A 21,352-nucleotide genomic window follows, 5' to 3' on the forward strand; every position below is an offset into this window, starting at 1 on the left:
ATATTAATTAGTACTACTATACAGGTAAATGAGTGTGTGCATGTGTGGTGTATTTATTGTTGGTGTGTGTGTGCAAGCGCGCTTTGCTGTGTATGTGTGTGTGTGTGTTTCTGTGTGTTGTGTGTGTGCGCGTGCGTGTGTGTGTGTGTTTTGCTTGTGTTTGTGTGTTGCTGTGTGTGTGCCCGTGCGTGTGTTTCTCTGTGTGTGTGTTTTGCTTGTGTTTGTGTGTTGTTGTGTGTGTGCCCGTGCGTGTGTTTCTCTGTGTGTGTGTTTTGCTTGTGTTTGTTTGTTGTTGTGTGTGTGGGGTGGGGGTTGTGTGTGAAATGGAATGGAATAGCCATTCCTTAGCTAAATAGAAGGAATGCTATTCGCATGTGAAATGAAATGGTGATTCCTAAGAAATAAAAATACTAAGCAAAGGCATGAAATGGAGGTAGGAATCCATTCCATTTCACCATACCAAGTAGCCCCCTTAAGTATCAGATTCAAGGTTTTGTAACTTTTGTTAATCGAGAGCAGTTGTTATCAGGTTCTAGTTGTGTTATCAGGTCGTGTTGTTATAGTATCGTGTCATGTACGTGTTGTTATCGTGTCATTAATGAGTTTGTGTTGGGCTCGAGTTTGAAGGTAACATGTCAGGTTCGTGCTCAGGTTTGGAATTTTCTTAAGAGCTTGTGTTCGTATTTATCCTTAACGAGTCAGGTCGTTAACAAGTTGTCATATACAACTCAATACGCACGATTTGCCACCCCTAACCAAGACTCGGTGGAAATGTGAGCTAGTGGGCCAATAATAATACTCCCAACGTATACTAAACATGATCTTATTTTTATATTTTTATACCGCCTGACATTCATTCTTCACTCACTTTTAACTCTTAATATTGAAACTCATTCTCCACTCACAATATTAACACTTTCGATAAAACACGTCACCCCCAAACAAGACTATTTTTTGAGAAGAAGTATTTTTTATCATACATTCATGTGTATGGCTTATGAGATATATCGTGGGTCAATTAGATCTAGTAGAATTGTAATTACATAACTAAAACTGCAATTACGATAAATAAAAAGAAATAAGGCAACGAAAAAAACGAAAGAGAAAAGATGGTTGATCAAAGATTTATAACAAAAACATCAAGAATTTAATTTCCGAAGCAACCTCAAATTTTAAATGATACGATATTACCCTTTCATTTCCAAGCTACTTTTCATGCATCATACGTAAAATTGAGGAAGAAAAAAATGCAAAAAATATATATTAAAGACTTTATAATCAACAAATATGAAGAGAATTCCAAGACTCGGGAGAAGCAAAATGATCATTACAAGAGAAATAGTAATATAGTCAAACGTTGTTTCATTAATATCACTGAGTTTCTGCTGTTTTGACTATATCTATGCCTATGGATTATTCCTAGTACAAAACAATATGCAGGTGGTACCCCTCCATTTTGAGGGGACATATCAAGATTAACTGTAACAAAATTGCTCTAATGCAAAAGGAATGAATGGTTGAAGAAGAGAAAGGTGAAAGAAGAAACAGATTTATGTCAAAAGGGACTCTAACCAATCTGACGTGAGCTCGTACGCAACAAAGGTTACAGCACCTGCGGGCGCAGCTTTGACAATTGATGGTGTGATGCCCTTGTATAGACCCGGCCAGCCCTCTTTATGCAAAATTTGGCGTAGGGAATCATACATGTTTCTGTAAGCACGGTGCTCCACTCGAGCTCCATATCTTGGATCACGTTGCAGCCCTTCGACCTACAAGTAAAGTCAATTCATGACTTGTGAGGTGATAATAAAAGCTACTAACGACTAAAGAGAAGTTCCTAGGATGAGGGAGCCATGAGCAAGAATGGGACGACACTTGGACAAGGACACCATCAAAATTACAATTATATAGTAGAAGTTTGAATCCTAGGATTATCTAGAGTCTTCACTGTAGACGTAGGAATTCAATCATGCAGCAGCTGAGATTGAAAATCAATTGAATAATCAATAGTTGGAGCTGGAAATATACCTGAAACCTCTTCTTCACCACATCGAGTGGATGGCATACAGCTTTAGCACAAGTGCCAGCAGCCAATCCACAAAGGAAAAGCTGGAAGCTTGAGAGAGTATCATCGGCTCCCATATCATAACCTGATCTGTACTGATTCCAAACCTGGACAACCAAGAACGTAAATCAAATTAAAACCATGACAATATAATTAATGTTCAACAATAAGTTGCACCAATGAACTCCAGATACATATGTGAGAGAGAGAGAGAGCGTGTGCGTGTGTGAGGGAGGGGAGCAGAGATCATAGTAGATCACCATGGTCCAACGTTTAAATGTATCATATGTCCCAAACTGCAATCCAGCATAAGGAACTATTTCAATCAGTGTGGGTGTCAGTCCAGCATACAGCCCTCGAAAACCACGTCTTTGAAGTATATCAGAGACTGCAGACCTCATATTAGGATAAACCTGTTTGATTATACAGAACCATTCAGAAAAACCTCCTTATTTATCTATGTAGCAGACGAAACATCAATGCATAACCAAATTATCTTGTTCTAGTTACAATTAGCAAAATTAACTAGGACAATAGCTTAGTGATTTCAAACATGTGTCCAAACGTTGGTTCCTAATACCGTAACCCCGTTCAACAAAATGATAACAATTGAGGGGAATGCTCATTACTTGCAAGAGTATTGCACAATACCTTTGGCTCCCCTTGTGAAGCTAAAAGGGTTCTTATAAGATCGAACGGATAGGATCCAACAGTGGCTGCACATCCCGCTAATGCCCCACTTACATATGAAAGATATGGACTTATATTGATATGGTCTCCTGCATAAAGAAAACAAGAGAGCACAATGTCATCAAAAAGGAAAAAATACGTAGGGCAGTTGGATCAACATTGCACAAGAATTTATCATGACAGAAGTTCTTCAAAGCTACTACAGTTTTTATCTATCTCATTGTAATAAAGAAAGACGAAAGCATAATTTACTAGGTATAACAATATCATGTGCATCAACAGACTGAATAGGAGCAGCAAGTTTCAAACCTGACTTGGATGAACCAGAAACAAATGACTTCAATTTGTGCAGAACTGTAAATTGTATTGCCGTGTACGGCATCACCATAAGCAAGGCTGGGACATTACCCCTCCAGAAACCCTGATAGAGAAAATGAGAGAGAAACAAAATGAACATGGAATGGAAAAAAGGAAGAAGTTACAGCAGGCTCACAAAATGTCAGGACGAGAATGCAAACGACACATCTACGATTAGTTCCATGCAAAAAGTAGGCACTACTAAGTTCTTTAATCGTTGTCAGAAAACTCATAATTAACAGGCAAGTGGCAACAGAAACCTCTTTCTCCCACTCTTTTACTACATTGTTGTAACATCAACAATACCAGCTTTCTCCCTAAGCATCTCTCTCTCTCTCTCCATAACATGTCGTGGTGTGCAAGTCCCTTCCATTACGTTTGCAAATCCTGCCAATATTTCCATGGCATCACTTGCAATAATGGAATCTTGAAACAGCCTAAGCACTGTGGAACTCAACATGTCAAGAAGAGAACCCAATATTTATTTCTTGTTTTGTAGTATCATTCTTCTTTCATTACATATCTTTTCCTCCCCAATTTTCTTTTGTCTGAGCCATAGTTATTTACTTATTTTTCCATTCACCTCTATGCCTTTAATTCTTATTCTTACTGGATATGCTGAAATGAAAAGAAAGATGGCTCGTTCCCTTTTCTCTCCTTTCTTGACTTTCATTCTGCTATGAATTTTGCAGAGCTCTATGGTCCAAGTTCACTAGCAAAATCTATTGAACTCAGTTCCCATGTACCACATGATTTTTAAATTGCACAGGCAGACTTTGATGACATATTTTGTCCCCATCCTGCAGTTAATTCCTAGACTTAAGCCCCAATACAAAAAATATCCACCAACCATTCTCAAAGGACTTTATCTTGCACATAATCTCTAAATACAGCATGAGCATGTAAGAAATAAATACCAAGTATAACAATGAGAACACCATGCTAAACTCGACCTATAAGAAAATAAGGCATGTGGATCCACATGCGTCTTATAAAATGTAAACAAAGTCTATTTTTTATAGGTAATCAATACCGGCCAGCCTTCCTCCCTAAAAATGTCCTTTGTTGCTTGCACCATACCAGTATATTTTGATTGACTATACACATCTCGCCGAAGCAAAGCCCATTGCGTAGTGGGTTCCAATTGAACCTGCATCATACAACAAATGCATTCATCATCGAAAAGCTAAACCCAAGTACTAACATGTGCAGATAAGCAGAACACTAGTGAAGTTAATAAGTATCTAACTCAAGAAATCTGCAGTAGACCACAATTCTTCAATAAACCAACTTTTCAAAACAATTGAACTAGAAAATCAACCTGAAATCGGATTTTAATCACGTCAAGAGGCGATGTGACAGTTCTTGAAATCCCACCCGAAATAGCGCCGGCAGATGCATCAATCAAAGCCCTTTTCAGCTGCCCCGGCTCCTCCATTCCCCTCCTTCAACAATCAAGCTTCAAAAACCTACAACAATAAATAAAGATCCAATTGCCAAATTAAACTCTACAATTTTCTATAACCCTTTTTTTGGCCCCATCCAGCCACCAGAAGCCATAACTAATGCACCACAACAAAGACAAGGTACAAAAAGCATTAATATGCTGCAAGTTGTCGACTTTCACACGATAGTTGCCAACAACAATTAAAAGCAACTGGAAATTCAAAAAAAAAAATTACCCAAAATTGTAGGGTTTTAGAATTATAATTGAAGGCAAGGACTCAGAAATAGTAGGGATTTGGTGGAGTCTAAAGGGGTGTCTGATTATTCAAATCATCCACACACACAGCAGAGGAAAGAATTAAAGAAACCGACCTGCAAAGAATGGAGAAGGGGAGAAAGAAAACATTGAACAATATTCTGATGGAGTCAAAGAATCTCCAAGTTTATGATTTAATACCGATATAAAGGTTAAAGGTCTTTGCGTCGAGTTTCGCGTTTGCAATCGCTGTCTACAATTGAAAGCAGAGTGCGTTTCTGACTGCGTGTGTGTGACAGAGAAATAGATTTTTAAGGATATTTTTTTAAACCTTAAATTCTGCCCGAGTTTTAATAAATAAGGTGAAACGTAAGAGAGAGGAAGAGAAAGTGTGGTGAAAATAATAACATTAGTGGAGAGTGAGATCCATATTATTATAAAGGTATAAGTGTTAATGGTAATAGTAAAAGTTGGAAATAAAATGATGCTTAGGAGTAGTATGTTGTTTTAACGAGTTTTTCTCTCTGCATTTCTTTTAGTATATACAAAATGGCTAGTGGTAGTGGTGCGGGTGGTAGTGGTTGGGGTGCTGATGACGTACGCCGGCGAATTAAAGAAGAGTTGCGGAGGGGTCATCGTTGATATTTAAAATGTAATTTGTTTAGTATTTTTTTTGTTAAAATGTATTTTCTATTTTTTTTATTTAATGAAATTATCATTGCATTTTATCCGTCCGTATTCGTGTCGAAATTTTAATTCCGTAAATTGTTTAATTTGGGGAATTTGTGAATTTTTATTATTGTGGATGTCCGTCGAGGTGTCCTTGGGGATGTCCGACATTGTGCAGTGAAATGTCCTTATGACGTGGTTGTGCAGTGAGAGGTCCTTATGACATGGTAGGAAGTGTTTTTGGGAAGTCCGCCAGGACATCCGTCCTACGGTGGTTGCTCTCAACGCTCACTAAAATTACCCCAGAAACACGGAAATCGCAACAAAACTGTCACTCCCCTTGTGCATGATGTTGTGTTAGTAATACATGATGCTTAGTGGAGAGTAATTGACACAATGAATAAAATTAAGAATCACCTTCATAGTGGCTTCACGAAGAGTTTCCTCTTAACAAAGTTAGACATCTAAGACGAGTAATACAGTAATTTCAAGGAAAGTGTACATGCAAGTAATATACTCCCTCCGTCTCCGATTAATTGTCACTTTTTTCCATTTCAATCAGTCTCTCAATAATTGTCACACTCCATTTTTACTATAAATGATAAGTAGGTCTCACATTCCACTAACTCACTTTACTCACATTTTATTATAAAATCAATGTAAAAAAGTGGGTCTCACGTCCCACTAATTTTTTCAACTAACTTTTCTTTATATTTTTTAAAACTCTAGCCCGGTCAAAGAGTGACAATTAATCGTGGACAGAGGGAGTAATACAGTCAAATGAACAAGTGAGCTGTCTACAAAACTATAAGTGAGCTGTCTACAAAACTATTGGTTTAATTTATTTTTTATCATCGCTGATCTATGCATACGCCATTTCCTATTTTATAAACCCCTCTCTCCTTATTTCTCTTAATGAATCTCATCTCAACAAAATGCAGTTCCGAACTCTGCATATCACTCTACTCTCCGCCAAAAAATTGAAGAAAGTCGCCCCCTCTAGAAAGATGGACGTCTACGCCGTCGTTTCGATCTCCAACGAGATCAACGGCTCCAAGCAAGAGCACACAACGACGGCGGCGCCAACCCCACGTGGAACTTCCCGATGGAGTTCAAGGTGGGCGAGGCGGCGCTGCAGACGAGCCGCCTCGCCCTCGAATTCAAGCTCCTCTGCAAGACGTCGGCCGCCTCAGCGTCTCCATCAAAGAGCTTCTCGACTCGACCAATAACAACACCCCCTTCGTCGGCCGAGTCGAGCACGAGGGGGAGCTCACTTTCTCCTACGAATTCAGCGAGAAACCAGCCGCCTCCTCATCTCGGCGGAAATGATGGAGAGTGTGAAGAAAACGGTTTTGTACGGAGCTGATGTAGTGAACCAGAATGTTAAATCTGTGTTGGGATCCGAGACGGTGAAGAAGAACAAGGCTGCGTTTGTCGATTTTTTATCATCGTTGCCGAAGAAGAAGAATGAGTTTAAGACTGAGTTTCCATCCGCCCGGCCCGGCCCGGCCCGGCCCATCTCGTCAGGCGAAACCTCAAGCTTCTATGTCTTGTTTATTGTTTAATTTTATCTCTTGTTCAATTGCGCTGTTAATAGTATTTTATTTTTATCTTATATTTATCTATATATAGTCAAATTGTACCTTTGCCTATTTTCCAAACTGAGGCAGTTTATAAATGAAAAATGTAATTATTCGTGTGAGTAATTAATACTCCTACAATAAACTGATATTGAATTCATAAACCATAATGATTAATAATTTAAGAAATTGATATTGAATGCGTTGGCCCACAATTTAAGAGTGGAATTAGAGGACCTTTTTTTGTTAAAGCGAGTAAGCAATCCCACAAATCATCTCCTATTGAAACATCAAAACTCATTTTTATTTAATTTCATTTCCGATTGAAACATCTAAAATTTGCGAGTCAAGCGGGTTCGGCGAAAAAGAAATTATAGTAAGAAAATGTATGATACCTAAAAAGAGACAGACAATCTAGCTATTTCTTGAATAAAAAACAAGCCCAAATACATTTAAACTTCACAAATTTCTAGTATAACCCATATTTTGGCCAGAAGCCAGAAGTAATGCACCACAACTAAATTGACTTTTACCTATATTATCAAAAAGAACGTTTAGCTATAATTCGATTTTGTAATCGCACCCTTTAATACAATGATAATTGACATTACCATGAGTTAAATTCTCATGTAGAGTTTTCACATCGTATTTAAGAGCTTGTCAATACACTTAAAGCAAGGTTTTGTGGACTTCAATTAAATTGAAATTCTTGATTAATTGATCTATAGCTAACGCGTTGATATTTTTACACTCTTGGAGTCATCAAACTGGATCAATATATTCAACGTGTCATGCATTCTATCTGATCCATATCATACACATATAATCAACGAACAAGTGATATATGAAGAAATATAAAAATTTTCGGTCCAAATAGAATTCTTTCACGGAATTAATTAAGTGACGATGTTGTTTAGAATCTTCAATAATCTTGGAATTGGTTCAATTCGATTAGGAAAATGGAGTGAGTAATTCATTTCGACTATTTTATCATACAAACCTTTTATACTTGTTTTTCAATTGATTCGGTTCAAAATTAAAAGAATTCGAAATAAATCGAATAAAACCTACTACTCCTACTACTAATATACTTCGTACGTTGATTTCGTTCTTATTTTATCTTATTTGTTGGTTTACAGCTATATATATTTTCTTCTTATGTTAGACTAATTAGTAGTCGGTCGATAGTTAGACTAATTAATTTGTATTCATATTGATAAAATAAAAGCGTATACTTTTTCTACCAAATAATTTGTATTCATATTCATATTGGCATCGACGGCGGCGCCAACCCGACGTGGAACTTCCAGATGGAGTTCAAGGTGGGCGAGACGGCGCTGCAGAAGAACTCCCTCGTCCTCGAGTTCAGGCTCCTCTGCAACGCCGCAGACGACAAACAACGTCTCGGTAAAACAGCTGTTTGACTCTAGGAAATCCCCCTACGTCGGCAGCGTCATCGACGAGTCAGCACCGAATGCGAGTGGGAGTGGATGGAATCGGGTGGAGAATGCGACGAAAGCGGCTGCGAATGGAGCTGGCGGAGCGCTGAACGCGGCTGCGAATGTAGCTAATGAAGCGATGTGAACGCTTGTGAAAGGCGTGAAGAAGCGAAGAAGATGGTTGAATCCAAGGATGGAAAAAACAAAGGGTTCTCGTTGAGGAACTTATTCCTTAACATCTTGACTTCCTACCGAAGAACAAGGCAGGATGGTTTGATTGGGGGCCGAAGAAGAATAAGACTGAGATAGCAATTGTAGCGAAGATGAATGAGCGTGTCTTCAAACCGCCGCCCCCCAACCCGTCTCATCAACCTACCAGTACCACTTCTTCTAAGCCCGGCCAAACTCAGGCCGACCAGAATTCTACTTTCAACACCGGCGAAGCCACGGGCACATTGTATGAGACCGATGTCGTCGATCGGACCTAAGAGATGCCATTTTGGGCAAGGGGGCAGGAAAGACTAAAACTAACCCAAGTAGTGTGTTTGTTTATTAAATTCATGCATCTTGTATTTTACATTCATCCTGGTTTTTAGTTTTATAATCCAATTCTCATTTTTAAACTAGCACAACTATTTATTTTTAAATTACAAGTAGGGTTTATGACTCCTCCGTATATCATCATTAACAAAATGTATAGATATTTAATTAATTGAATCAACAACTTGAAACAATGTCACGCAATTTAATTTTGTAAAGACAAATTTAAACTCTCATTAATTGTTTTATTGATATTAAAATATCAGAATATTGCTTTTGTTGTTTAATATTTACTGTATTTCCTAAAATATATTTACGCTTTAAATATCCAAATATAATAATTTATTATAGGAATGATTTCGGATTAAATAGAATTTGTTAATATTTTAATTTATTAATGTAATTGAATTCACTAGTGGTTGTTTTTTTTTACCAATTATTATGTACCTTCCAAACAAATCACAAGCCCATGACCACTGCAACCATCTAAACCCTGCCTCATAAAAATCCCAATTTCCAAAACCCTAATCGAATCCATCGCAAATCGCCATGAGACCTCTCGACGAGAACGAGACGGTCGCCGTCTTCAACAAGCTCCACAAATTCGTGGGCAACAACCTCAAAAACATCGTCCTCGAGTCCCAGGCGCACGAGGGCCCCGAGACGAACCCGGGCCGCTACTGCTTCCGAATGCAGAAGAACCGAGTCTACTACGTCTCCGAATCGCTCGTCAAGCGCGCCACCAACGTCAAGCGCGACAAGCTCGTCTCGCTGGGGACGCAAATCGGCAAATTCACCAAGAGCGGCAAGTTCCACCTCACGGTCCAGTGCCTCAACCTGCTAGCGGCGAACGCCAAGCACAAGGTCTGGCTGAAGCCGACGTCGGAGACGAAATTCCTGTACGGGCACAGCTTGAAGAAGGACGGGGTCGGGAGGATTACCGAGGGCATTCAGGTGAACAACGGCGTGGTTGTTTTCTCGATGTCGGATGTGCCGCTGGGATTTGGGGATGCAGCGAAGAGCACGGTGGATTACCGGAAGATGGACCCCAATGGGATCGTTGTGCACCACCACGCCGATATTGGGGAGTATTTGAGGATGGAGGATGATCTCTAGCTCTGATTATGATATTCATGATCTTTTTTTGGGTAATATATTTTTGTGTTGGAAGATATTGATTAGTGTTTGATATCTTTTGTTTATTTGGTTACTACTCCTTAATACTAATTGGGATGACTTCTTCCACTTTGTTTTTGGTATTATAAGTTCTTTATAATTAATGAGTTCTTACTTGTATTTATATATACCTGGGGGCGTTTAGTTTACTTTGAGTAATCCCTTTTTCTGAAATCTTTCTATGATAGATTGATATGAAATGGGATTGACTATATGGAGATTAATATAGTAAAACAAGTGCAGAATTAATCATTCTATCAAAGTAAATGATGGATTATCTAGAACACCATCCAGTTATGATTGAGCCTCTGTGGTTGATATTCCGATATCATTGCATTTCGAATTTTCGTTGGTAGAACCATGGTTACTTCTTCCTTACTTGTTACGTGTGTCTTCTTCTAAATGGTTGGAAGCTCAGTTCCTTTTTACTTTCTAGGAATACTTAAGTTGGGATTGTCTGTTTGTTTAATGCTTATGCTGGATATTACTCTTCACCTCTGTTGCACCTTACAATTGCTATTCTTATACAATTGTCAGCCAGTTGAACTTTAGATATTAGTAATTTAGTATGAATGTATACTGGTTTCGTTTTAAAGTTGGACTAGTGTGTATCCTGCTGATTTTAAAGGGAAATCATTTTGTGCTTTGTTTTGTGGTCCATACTCCATGGTAAATGAAATACAAGTAGATTTTACGAGGGTTCTCAGTCTGTCTTCAGATCCTTCCACTGCAGAGGTGAAATAATCAAACTGATATTTTTGTGCCTTTGCCTCTTTATGTTGGTTTATTGATGTAAAAGATTAATTGTAAAGGAGGAGGTTCTTCCTTCTTTCATATATACTATATTGAATCCATCTGCGTTAGAGCTGTTTGAATCTTCAGTTAGTTACCTCTTTTTATGTTTTGGCAATTCAGTACTATGAATTTGGTGAAGGCATATGTTTGGCACAAGTGTATGCTCATTAAAAAGTGATCAACAAAAAGAGGCTGTGGTAGATATTCATATGGTTGTTTGTTCATGATCCATATATTGGCAGAGTTAAAATGCTGTGTTCTCATTTTAAATAAGATTGGGTTTCCACTCCTAATCATTTCTTCCATATTTTCCTTGATATGCCTTCATTGTTATCTTTATACTGGTTAACAAAACTGTCGAGCGAGATGAGAGGAGCATTGTTTGACATATCTTTGCTTGGATGCTTATATCATTAGACTCACTTTCATCACTTGTACCTCCAGTTCTTGGAGTTGGTGCTATACACTACTTGACATATTATGTTGTGGGGGTTTGACAAAATCTTTTCTTTCTCTACTTAGATATGCTGGGCTTGTGCCTAAACTCTTTGCCAATTGGCCAATATGTACAGGGCATGCGTTAATGGTTTTTTGTCAAAGGAGAGATTGGAATGAGTTAACCTCTGTGTTGTGGTAACTGTTTCAAAATGGCACAAGATCCAATCATCAAATCTCCCACTTTATTATCTACTATAAGAAATAAGAAACTAGTATGATGTTGCCTTTTTAAATGAGAGTACAAGAGAGTAGAAACCTCGTATACGTTTGATGACATTATACTTGCAATTCGATGCAATATATATGATATAAAATTAAAGCACTGTACTTAATAAAACTAGGTGATAATTTTGGCACTATGGAGAGGAGAGGAGACAAGACAAGAACCCTGGTCAGTACCGTGGGAGGGTACTATGATACCACTACACCAGATGCGCTTTTTGTTAGTTTCTAATAGTTGAAATCAATACTAATAATATATATTAGGATCGGGTTGTTGAAGATTCCGAGAATGCTCGTGATTGAATTGACCCGAGATCATTTGAGATTTAATTCTGTCACGGGAAGACAAAACTCATAAGTCAAGACAAATCATACCTGAAATGATCCTAAAATTAACTATTGAGTCATATCTATCCAGTTAAATGCACTTGCACCGGCGGTCTACAATCATTTAAAAGGAAATTGTAGTGTATGTAAGGGAAATGGATAGTTAAGTATATATGCTATTTATTTGATAATGCTTTATCTTCAATTACCCTTTACAAATGATACACAGTCAGTCACGTAACTGTGTTGATGCTCGAACACCACGAGGCTCCGGAGGAGCGACTCTGCCCTGTCCTCGATGGTAAGTGGTGCCATCATCATCACACCTCCTTCGAACACAACGTCGAACAAAGAAGCACCCTCTGATCTGACCTCAAACTTGATGTTAGCATCATCAAGTCTCGTCGTGGAGTTGATAAACCTCAAATTTATATTTGAAATGCTTCATCTAAATAGACATTGGAAAAATCTTATTGTCCACGTAGTTCTCTGCCAGGATGAAGAATTTGTAGAATTTTTTGAAGAATATATGAAGCATTTTGCCTGATGAGATACTAATTATACTCTCTATGCCTCATGGTTTCCAAAGTAGAAAAACTTTTATTTCACGTTGCATATTTTTGTGACCTTTTTCACTTCTTTACAAAATACCATTGCATGAAAAATGTGGAATTGAGAAATGGGCTTCAATCATAAAGAAGAAAAATTAATGTGAAACTTAAACTGGGATTGATGATGAGATGACAATTTCTATGTGAGAACATGCATTTATAAGAAAACATTTAGGTGTATCATATATAATTCATGTGAAACTATCATATCATACATATATCACATCCTTGATACTGTAATTTGTTCACGTGTTATCTTTTGTCTTATAGTACCTAGTAAATAGGAGTAATATACTCCTCATAGATATCACTTGTTTAAGACATGAAGAAAAAGAATTATTGAATGAAGAAGGAAAAAACATCTCAATCTTTGTAATTATCGTTTCTAATTATAATATGTACTACTACTACTACTGCTACTACTACTATGTAATAGATGAGAAAACAATTGTAGATAAAACTAATAGCACAGATAACAAACTAAAAAAAGAAAAATGCAAGAAATTACAAAAAAGATTCAAACCTAAGATAGAGAGGTATGAGTCAAGAGAGAAGAAAGTGAAATGAATATGGAGACAAAGAAATGGGTGCTGTCGTGCTGATATTTATAGATGATTTCTCAGGCTATGAAGGCATGCAATAATCTTAGATTTTCTAAATCTAATTAAATGAATTAATTCAATTCTTGCATGCCTTCAAAGTAGACGCATGTAAAAAGAAATTTAGCGTGCGTGCAATTAATGCAAAATAGTAATGGAAAATATTTTTTTTAATTAATACTATGCAATGATCATTTTCAAATTTTCATTTGTGAAAAATGTTATAAACGGTTGTAGGAATTGTGTGCATTTAATGCACAATAACTATGAGAATATTTTTTTCAATTTCATCAAATATATTATACTTATTAAGTATATCATAAGCTTTGATTTACAATTTAAAGGAGTGCAAAACTACCGATGAATATTCAAATTTGCTTTTAAAATTATTATATAAATTTTAACTAATTTTTTTTTAGAAAACTCGTCTTTTATATCGATATATAGATAGATATATGACATTTATAATCATTCAATATAAGATCTTACTATATTCCTCGAAAAAATAAAAGGAAATTGGGGGTGCAGAACTAATTCTTAATGCCGAACCGTCGAACTAAAAACAGTTCATTATTAGACAACACACAACTTATTGTAAAATCATTTTAGTTCAATCTTTCTGCAATGAAATAAAAATGATTAAATAATGAAGTTCGTATCAAATGAAGTAAAACAATCTAAAAATGAAGTATATACCATTTGCTTGATTCATTTTATCCACTAGATTAGAAAAATGAGTGACTGAGATTTAGTCTCTAGTTCGGTGTATAAAATTAGTTTGACATTGAAAATAACCCGACAGAACTAATTCTTAATGCCGAATCGTTGAACTAAAAAACAATAGTTCGTTATTAGACTACACATAATTCATTTGAAATAACCCTCCTAAATTCGACAAGATGAATAAAAATAAGGCATTGCAATTACGACACCGACAAGGCGACAGTGTTCTAATTATTTAAAAATAAGGCATATATTTTGGCATACTAGTACTTAAAAATCATCCTTTTATTTATCGTGGTTAAACAAAATAAATAAAAATAAGGCATTGCAATTACTCACGCTGGCATTAATAGTCCCTCGTCATTAAATATATGGCAATTAATAATCATTCAATATATATATGGCAATTAATATTATTCAATATAGTACTCCTTCTATTCCGTTATAAGGGAATCTGGCTTCAAACTTGATGTTAGCATCATCAAGTCTCGTCGCGGAGTTGATGAACCTCAAATTATTGTCTACGTCAGCTATCACCATTCTTATGGTGGATGAGCCCTCATCCGAGCAATTGGGCGGTCGAATCCAACAGCGATGGATGCAGTCGAACAAATGCTTCACCTAGAATATATATAGACTAGTTAGGATGCCAAGCTTTAATCACTGTACAACCGGAAAGTTAGGATTAATGAGAATGAGTTATTGGAATATGAGGTAAAAATTGAAATGTGACAAAATTTGTGGGAGGACCGAAAATAGAAATCAATGTGATTTTCAAAATTCAATTCACTAGATTTTAAATAAGTTACTGCTACTATTAATTATTTTTCTGAGTCAATTTATGACATTTTAGCTAAACGTTGTTATTACACGTTAAAACTTTTATTAAATATATACATAGATTTAATTTTATTTGTAAGTTAAATACAAGCGGTAACAATACTATTTATTATAACAAAAAAATTTATTTGATGTACTTAAAAAGTTAACAAAACATAATTAAAACAATAATAATGATAGTACTAAAAAGGCTAACATTAGTATAATTAAAATATTTTGATATACTAAAAATTTGAACACACCAATCAATTAAAGCATGTAAAGTTATATGATATGTTCATTACCGCTATGACATCTTACTTAGGCAAAATAACCATAAAATTATGAAATAAATCAAATAATAAACGGGCCGTACATCGTACCGCTATCACTATGAGATACCTAGTTATAACAATTGCAAAAAAAATATTATTGGAAAAGGTTAGTATTATGCACATTACAATACTTTTTCCATATATAATTAGAGATCAAGCACTCAAATTATAGGTACTGGATTAAATACTTTAAAATAAAAATATTATAACATTCATGCTACTTTTTTTTATAATTTTCATATTTAAATATTTATGGATTAAATACTTTAAAAGTATTTTTAAAGTATTATCACATTCATGCTACTTTTTTTTATAATTTTCATATTTAAATTGTAATGAATAGTGAAAAGTACCATTAATGTGATAACATACTGGATTAAATACTTTAAAAAATATTTACTCTATCGGTATAGCCGTACAGGTACTGGATAAGATATTTGCTCTTATCTGTCTCTAATTAGATACGTTTTTTTATATAATTTGAGTGATAACATTCATGATACTTTATAATTTGAGTGTGATAAGGTGAATTTTACACAAAAAATATCTCCAAGGCATAAAAGCATTTTTGGACTTTCATGTATAAGTATCGCATAAAATATTTACTCTATCTTTCTCTAATTAAATATGATCTTTCTTTATAATTTGAGTGTGATAACATCCATGATACTTTATAATTTGAGTGTGATAATACTTACAATACTTTAAAAATATCACAGGTGGTCCATGGATTAAAGTGTTATTATATTTATGATACTTTTTCACTATTCTATCACAATTTTGCACCAAAAATACCTCCAAGACATGGAAACATTTTTAGAGTTTCATGTATAAGTACCGACAATCTTCAACCACAAAACAATTGTCGTCGAGGTCGGAAAAAAACATTCAAAAATGAAAAAAACTACCTTCACGTGCAAAACAATATTTGCTGAAGAGTTAGAAGAAACCTCAAAAGAAAGTACTGCAGTATTGCATAAAATTAAGTGATATTCATATAAGCTCCAAGTTTATATATTTATAGTAAAAAAGAATTAAGTTCCTTTTCTAAAACCTTTCACTCTCACCAATTAAGATAAGAATTCAAAGGAATTTTAACTCTCCAATGTTTAAAACCTACAAATTTATAGTAGTATCTATAATCTAGAAAATATTTTATTCATAATTTTTTAAAATAAATACAATTGTTTTCTATAGTATTGAAAAATATTGTGCATTCACAGTTTCACACCAATAAAGCGGAAATATTCAAATGCTGAATTTTAGTAGAGTTTTCCAAAACTTAATCTCAGAAATAAATGTAGGAAATATTTATATAACATAATACTCCAGATTTCTCTCCTGCATATCTTTAATATCTTTATTAAAGAATATTCTTAGCCGCAACATTGGTAATGACCATGAAATAAATCAAAAGCTACATCTTTAATTGAATTGTCCTATTTATGATAAATTAAATGTACAAAAATACTTTTTATCATATATTGGGATATCAATTATGGCCGTTTGTAATTTATAATATGCCACCTTTTATAATGGTGAGTGATCAATTATTCAATTGTAGCCGTTTGCATAAAACTATTCATTGACATCAATTTAATTTGACATAAACTAACTGAAAATCAATTTAATTTGACATAAACTAACTGAAAATGTATCGGGGTAAAAAATATTATTTCAAGCACTCAAATTAAAAAAAAAATCATATCTAATTAGAGACGGATAGAGTAAATATCTTATCTAGTACCTATATATGAAAGTTCAAAAATGCTTCCATGCCTCAGGGAGTATTTTTGGTGCAAAATTGCAATGAATAGTGAAAAAGTAACATGAATGTGATAACACTTTAATCCAGGGACCACCCATGATATTTTTAAAGTTCAGGGACCATTTGCGTGCGAAACGCATAGTTCAAAGATCATTTGCGTAATTCTCTCTAAAAATATAATAATCACTATAAAAATGAAAGAATAAAAGAATAAATTACAACAATAATACTCTCAAATTTCATATACAAGGTGTTGTCATATCGTTTATGTTTGTGTTTCTTTTGTTGTAGTTGTTGGTTTGTTTCTTTCTTATACTCTCCTTCACCACTATTTTATCATCTGTTGACATTTTCTAACGGTTCAGATCATAGTTTGAAGTTTGTACAATATTTAGAGTTTGCATTTGATCACATTCCTCTCTCTCTCTCTCTCTCTCTCTCTATATATATATATATATGAATCAAGATGATAGAAATTGCTAAAAAAAGAACTTTGATGGGGTACGTACTAAACAAGCCCAATAGCAGTGACGGCCCATCAGCCCAAAGCCCAAGGAAGAGTATCAGTTCGGCATTACCAAAGAGTTCGGCTCCAGCCTACAGCTCGGTAAAAGCCGACCAATCAAGCTCTACTCTCAGATCGGCAAAAGCTGCTCGGCAATAGTTCAGCAGTTCGGTCTCAGTATTCGACCGAACTGGGAGATAGTGGACTCATGCAGAACCTCCACGACCTCCACTACACGATCTATTTAGTGGTGTCAACTCATGCAGGATCTCAGGCAGGATAGCGGACCAAACAAAGAGATAGTGGACCCATGCAGGATCTCATGACCTCCACGACATCCACTACCTAGTTAGTGGTGATGCAAGCCACGACCTAGTTAGTGGTGATGCAAGCCACGATCTTAGTTCAATGTATAAATAGAACTTAGATCAGATAGACAAGGAGGAAGCTCTCTAAACATCAAATATCATATAGCAAGTCTGTATTTGTAAGCTGTAAACCAGATCAAGCAATACAATCTTGCCCTCCTTTCTTCCCGTGGACGTAGATTTACCTCAGTAAATCGAACCACGTAATTCCTTGTGTCGTGATCTATATATTTTTTACCCGCATTTATTACCATCAAAAATTCGCCCATTCATCACTGGCGCAGTCTGTGGGAAACAGAGAACCAAATTTGTGATAAAGCGAATTTTTGACCCTTTTTCCACCCCAAAAAAATGCATACCAGATCACGTAACACCCATAATACCGTTCATGATAACCATGAGGAAGCTAGTCCAGCCCGCAGGTCTGGAAAACAGCCTCGGGAGAAATCTACTTCCAGTTCTCACGGAGAAGGAACAAGCCGCTCAAAGACTCATCGCACCGAGTCTTCCCAGCAGCCCGATTTGAACGAGGCTGTCAAGTTGTTTTTGGCCGAGAAGCAGGAAGAGTTCTTAATTTTCCTGCAAAAGGGCCAAAAGCCGGAGACGAAAACGGTGGATTCTCCCTCCTCATCCAGACATGAAAGTCACTACCGCAGTAGTGCCGTGTCTTCCAGGAAGAAGAATCCTCAACCCCGACATGTTCCTGTTCCTCCTCGGTACCGGAATCACAGGAGAACTCCATCTCCTCCATACCGAAGAGATGTCGGGTTCGCCATGTACGGAGCATTGAAGACTCCGTTCTCGGACGATATCACCCGAACTCCCTTGCCACAGAACTACCGAACTCCGTCGATGACTTATGACGGGTTAGTGGATCCTCATGATTTCTTGGGACGCTATCAGTATAACATGGCGAACCAGGGTCTCAATGAGGTCCATATGTGCAAGCTGTTTCCCGAGCTGCTTATCGGGAACGCAAGAAGGTGGTTCGATAGCCTCCCCCAAGGCAGCATTAGATCTTACCGAGATCTAATGGATGCTTTCCACAGGAGGTTCTTTCAGAAAGCGGAAGCCCGAATCACTTCGGCTCAGCTGCTTTCTATACGTCAAGGTCGCGACGAAAAGATCAGCGACTTTATGACGAGATTCCACAAGGAATGCCTACAAGTAGATGATCTCAATGATCTACTTGTCATTTCGGCATTCCAAAATGGAATCCTGCCCGGAGCTCTCTACAGAAAGCTCGTGGAATGCAGTCCGCAAACAGCTCAAGAGATGTGGGACATTGCGGACCAGTTCTCCCGTGCCGATGAGGCAGACCGTCGCAAACGGTCTTTAGACAGCTCATCCCGAGGAGACAGGAGGAAGCCCGATCATAGCGATCAGGGACATCCTCGCCGAACTCCTTTTGGCGATCAGGGACATCCTCGCCGAACTCCTTTTGAAAGGATTCAAAGGACTCCGGTGCAAGACCGATTGGGACCACGTCTCAATCCTGAGAAGCCGCCCGCTCAGTTCGTACCATTGAACAAGTCGAGAGCGGAAATTTTCGAACTGCATTCCGATATGTTCGAAAAACCAAAGCGGATGACGAAATCGGCCGCGCGTCGACCTCAGGATCAATATTGCTCCTTCCATCAAGACCACGGTCACGATACCGAGGAGTGCCGACATTTGGCTGCAGGTATTGATGCTCTTGTGAAAGCAGGGACGTTAAAAAAATACCAAAGCAAGCAGCCGAAAAAGAACAAAAAGCAGAGAGGTGCGAACTGCGCTCCTCAGGATCCGAAAAAGCAACAGGACCCCGAAGACGATGACGAGCTGCAATATGATGGAGTAATCTTGACTATTGATGCTCTCCCTGCCGGGAAGACTAAATCGTCCCTGAAGTCAGAGCGCAGAGGCTTCAATCGAGAGGAGCCAACGCATAAAAGGCTGAAGCAGGACGAAGTGATTACATTTTCAGATGCAGATCCCGTCCCGGCCATCTCTCCTCATCAAGACGCTATTGTCATCCAAGCCGGAGTGGCAAACAAACTGATCCACAGAGTGTTTGTGGATACCGGAGCGTCAGTCAGCATTCTTTTTAAAGAATGTTTCGATAAACTAGAAGTGGATCCAGCTCGGCTCAGTCCGGCTCCACTTCCTCTGAAAAGTTTCGCCCAGGAGGACACCCGCCCTGAAGGTATTATCAGCCTTCCGATCACGGTGGGAAAAGCGCCTACAAGCTCCAGTACGATGATCGAGTTCTTTGTGGTAAAAGCTCGGTCCCCGTACAACATCATCTTGGGAAGAGACTGGCTCAACGCAGTTCGGGCCGTTTGCTCTACTTATCACCTCACCATCAAGATCCCCACTAAAGGTGGGATAGCGGTCATCCGAGGTGATCAAAAGAGAGCAAAAGAGTGTCTGCAGATTGCGCTTAAAAGTGCCGAGCAATCAGATCGGCATCATCAAGCATAGCAATCACAGCAGCCGGAGTCAGAGGCAAGCGAAATGACCGAAGTCACACCAGAGTCGAACTCAATGACCGTTCAGTTATACGAAGATGATCCATCCAGAACGGTCAAGATCGGTTTCGCGGGAACGCCTCTACTCCGGGAAAAGACCATCCAGCTCCTCAAGGAGTACAAAGATGTCTTTGCATGGTCTCCGTTGGACATGACCGGAGTGCCCCCTGAGGTAATCACTCATCGGTTAAATATTGATCCTTCAGTCCGGCCTATAAAACAGAAGCAAAGACTCTTTGCGGCAGAAAGAAATCAAGTCATCCATGACGAAGTCCGCCAATTACTGAAAGCGGATGTATTATTCGAGGTGAAATATCCTTCTTGGGTGGCCAATCCTGTGATGATCAAGAAAAAAGAAGGAGGATGGCGGATGTGCATAGATTTTACCGATCTAAACAAGCACTGTCCTAAAGATTGCTATCCCCTTCCGAACATAGATAAAAAAGTAGAAGCTTTGATCGGCTTCGAAATTTTCTGTTTTCTTGATTTATACAAAGGCTACCACCAAGTTTTAATGGATGAGAATGATGCTTCAAAAACGGCTTTCATTACTGACTTCGGCATCTTTGCTTATAAAAAGATGCCATTCGGTTTAAAGAATGCCGGAGCCACATATCAAAGGATGGTAGATAAGCTTTTTCGGCATTTGATCGGAAAAGAGGTTGAAGTGTATGTTGACGACATAGTCGTCAAAAGCAGAAGCACTTCGGAGTACGAAGACAACCTCAAATCCACCCTCGACGTGCTCAAAAAAGCCAACCTCAAACTCAATCCCCAAAAATGTACCTTTTTGGTAGATTCGGGAAAGTTTCTGGGTTGTTGGGTTTCAAAAGACGGACTCAAGGCAAATCCCTCAAAAGTTCAAGTTGTTCAGAACATGGCGATACCGAAGTCCATACATGATGTGCAAAGGCTAACTGGATGTCTAGCCGCACTGAATAGGTTCCTTTCCCAAGCAGCCGAAAAGCAACTGCCGTTCTTCAAAGTGTTGAAAAAGGCACCAAAGTTTGAGTGGGGAGCCGAGCAGAAAAAGGCTTTTGACGAGCTCAAAAGT

General features: G+C 37.5%; 2 protein-coding genes across 5 annotated transcripts; one reads left to right on the top strand and one right to left on the bottom strand.

Moving 5' to 3' along the window:
- Positions 1-1,306: 1,306 nt before the first annotated feature.
- Positions 1,307-5,094, bottom strand: LOC121782799 (mitochondrial thiamine diphosphate carrier 2-like). 4 transcript variants are annotated; one of them, XM_042180768.1, is made up of 8 exons: positions 4,795-5,094; positions 4,434-4,581; positions 4,146-4,262; positions 3,065-3,176; positions 2,717-2,844; positions 2,326-2,478; positions 2,029-2,172; positions 1,307-1,769 (listed from the first exon to the last, which is right to left on the bottom strand). In XM_042180768.1, exons 2-8 carry the CDS (start codon positions 4,548-4,550, stop codon positions 1,551-1,553), a joined length of 990 nt encoding a protein of 329 aa, XP_042036702.1. In that variant the 5' UTR covers positions 4,551-4,581; positions 4,795-5,094; the 3' UTR covers positions 1,307-1,550. The 4 variants fall into 4 exon arrangements, with proteins under 4 accessions (XP_042036702.1, XP_042036684.1, XP_042036709.1 ...); XM_042180750.1 differs by having other exon boundaries at positions 4,931-5,092; XM_042180775.1 differs by having other exon boundaries at positions 5,016-5,033.
- A 4,416-nt stretch (positions 5,095-9,510) lies between these two features.
- LOC121768229 (60S ribosome subunit biogenesis protein NIP7 homolog) lies at positions 9,511-10,338 on the top strand. The gene has a single exon (XM_042164658.1). It carries the CDS (start codon positions 9,592-9,594, stop codon positions 10,156-10,158), a length of 567 nt encoding a protein of 188 aa, XP_042020592.1. The 5' UTR covers positions 9,511-9,591; the 3' UTR covers positions 10,159-10,338.
- The last annotated feature ends 11,014 nt before the right edge of the window (positions 10,339-21,352 follow it).

This window comes from Salvia splendens, chromosome 2 (assembly GCF_004379255.2).
Source record: "Salvia splendens isolate huo1 chromosome 2, SspV2, whole genome shotgun sequence".
Classification (NCBI taxonomy): domain Eukaryota; kingdom Viridiplantae; phylum Streptophyta; class Magnoliopsida; order Lamiales; family Lamiaceae; genus Salvia; species Salvia splendens.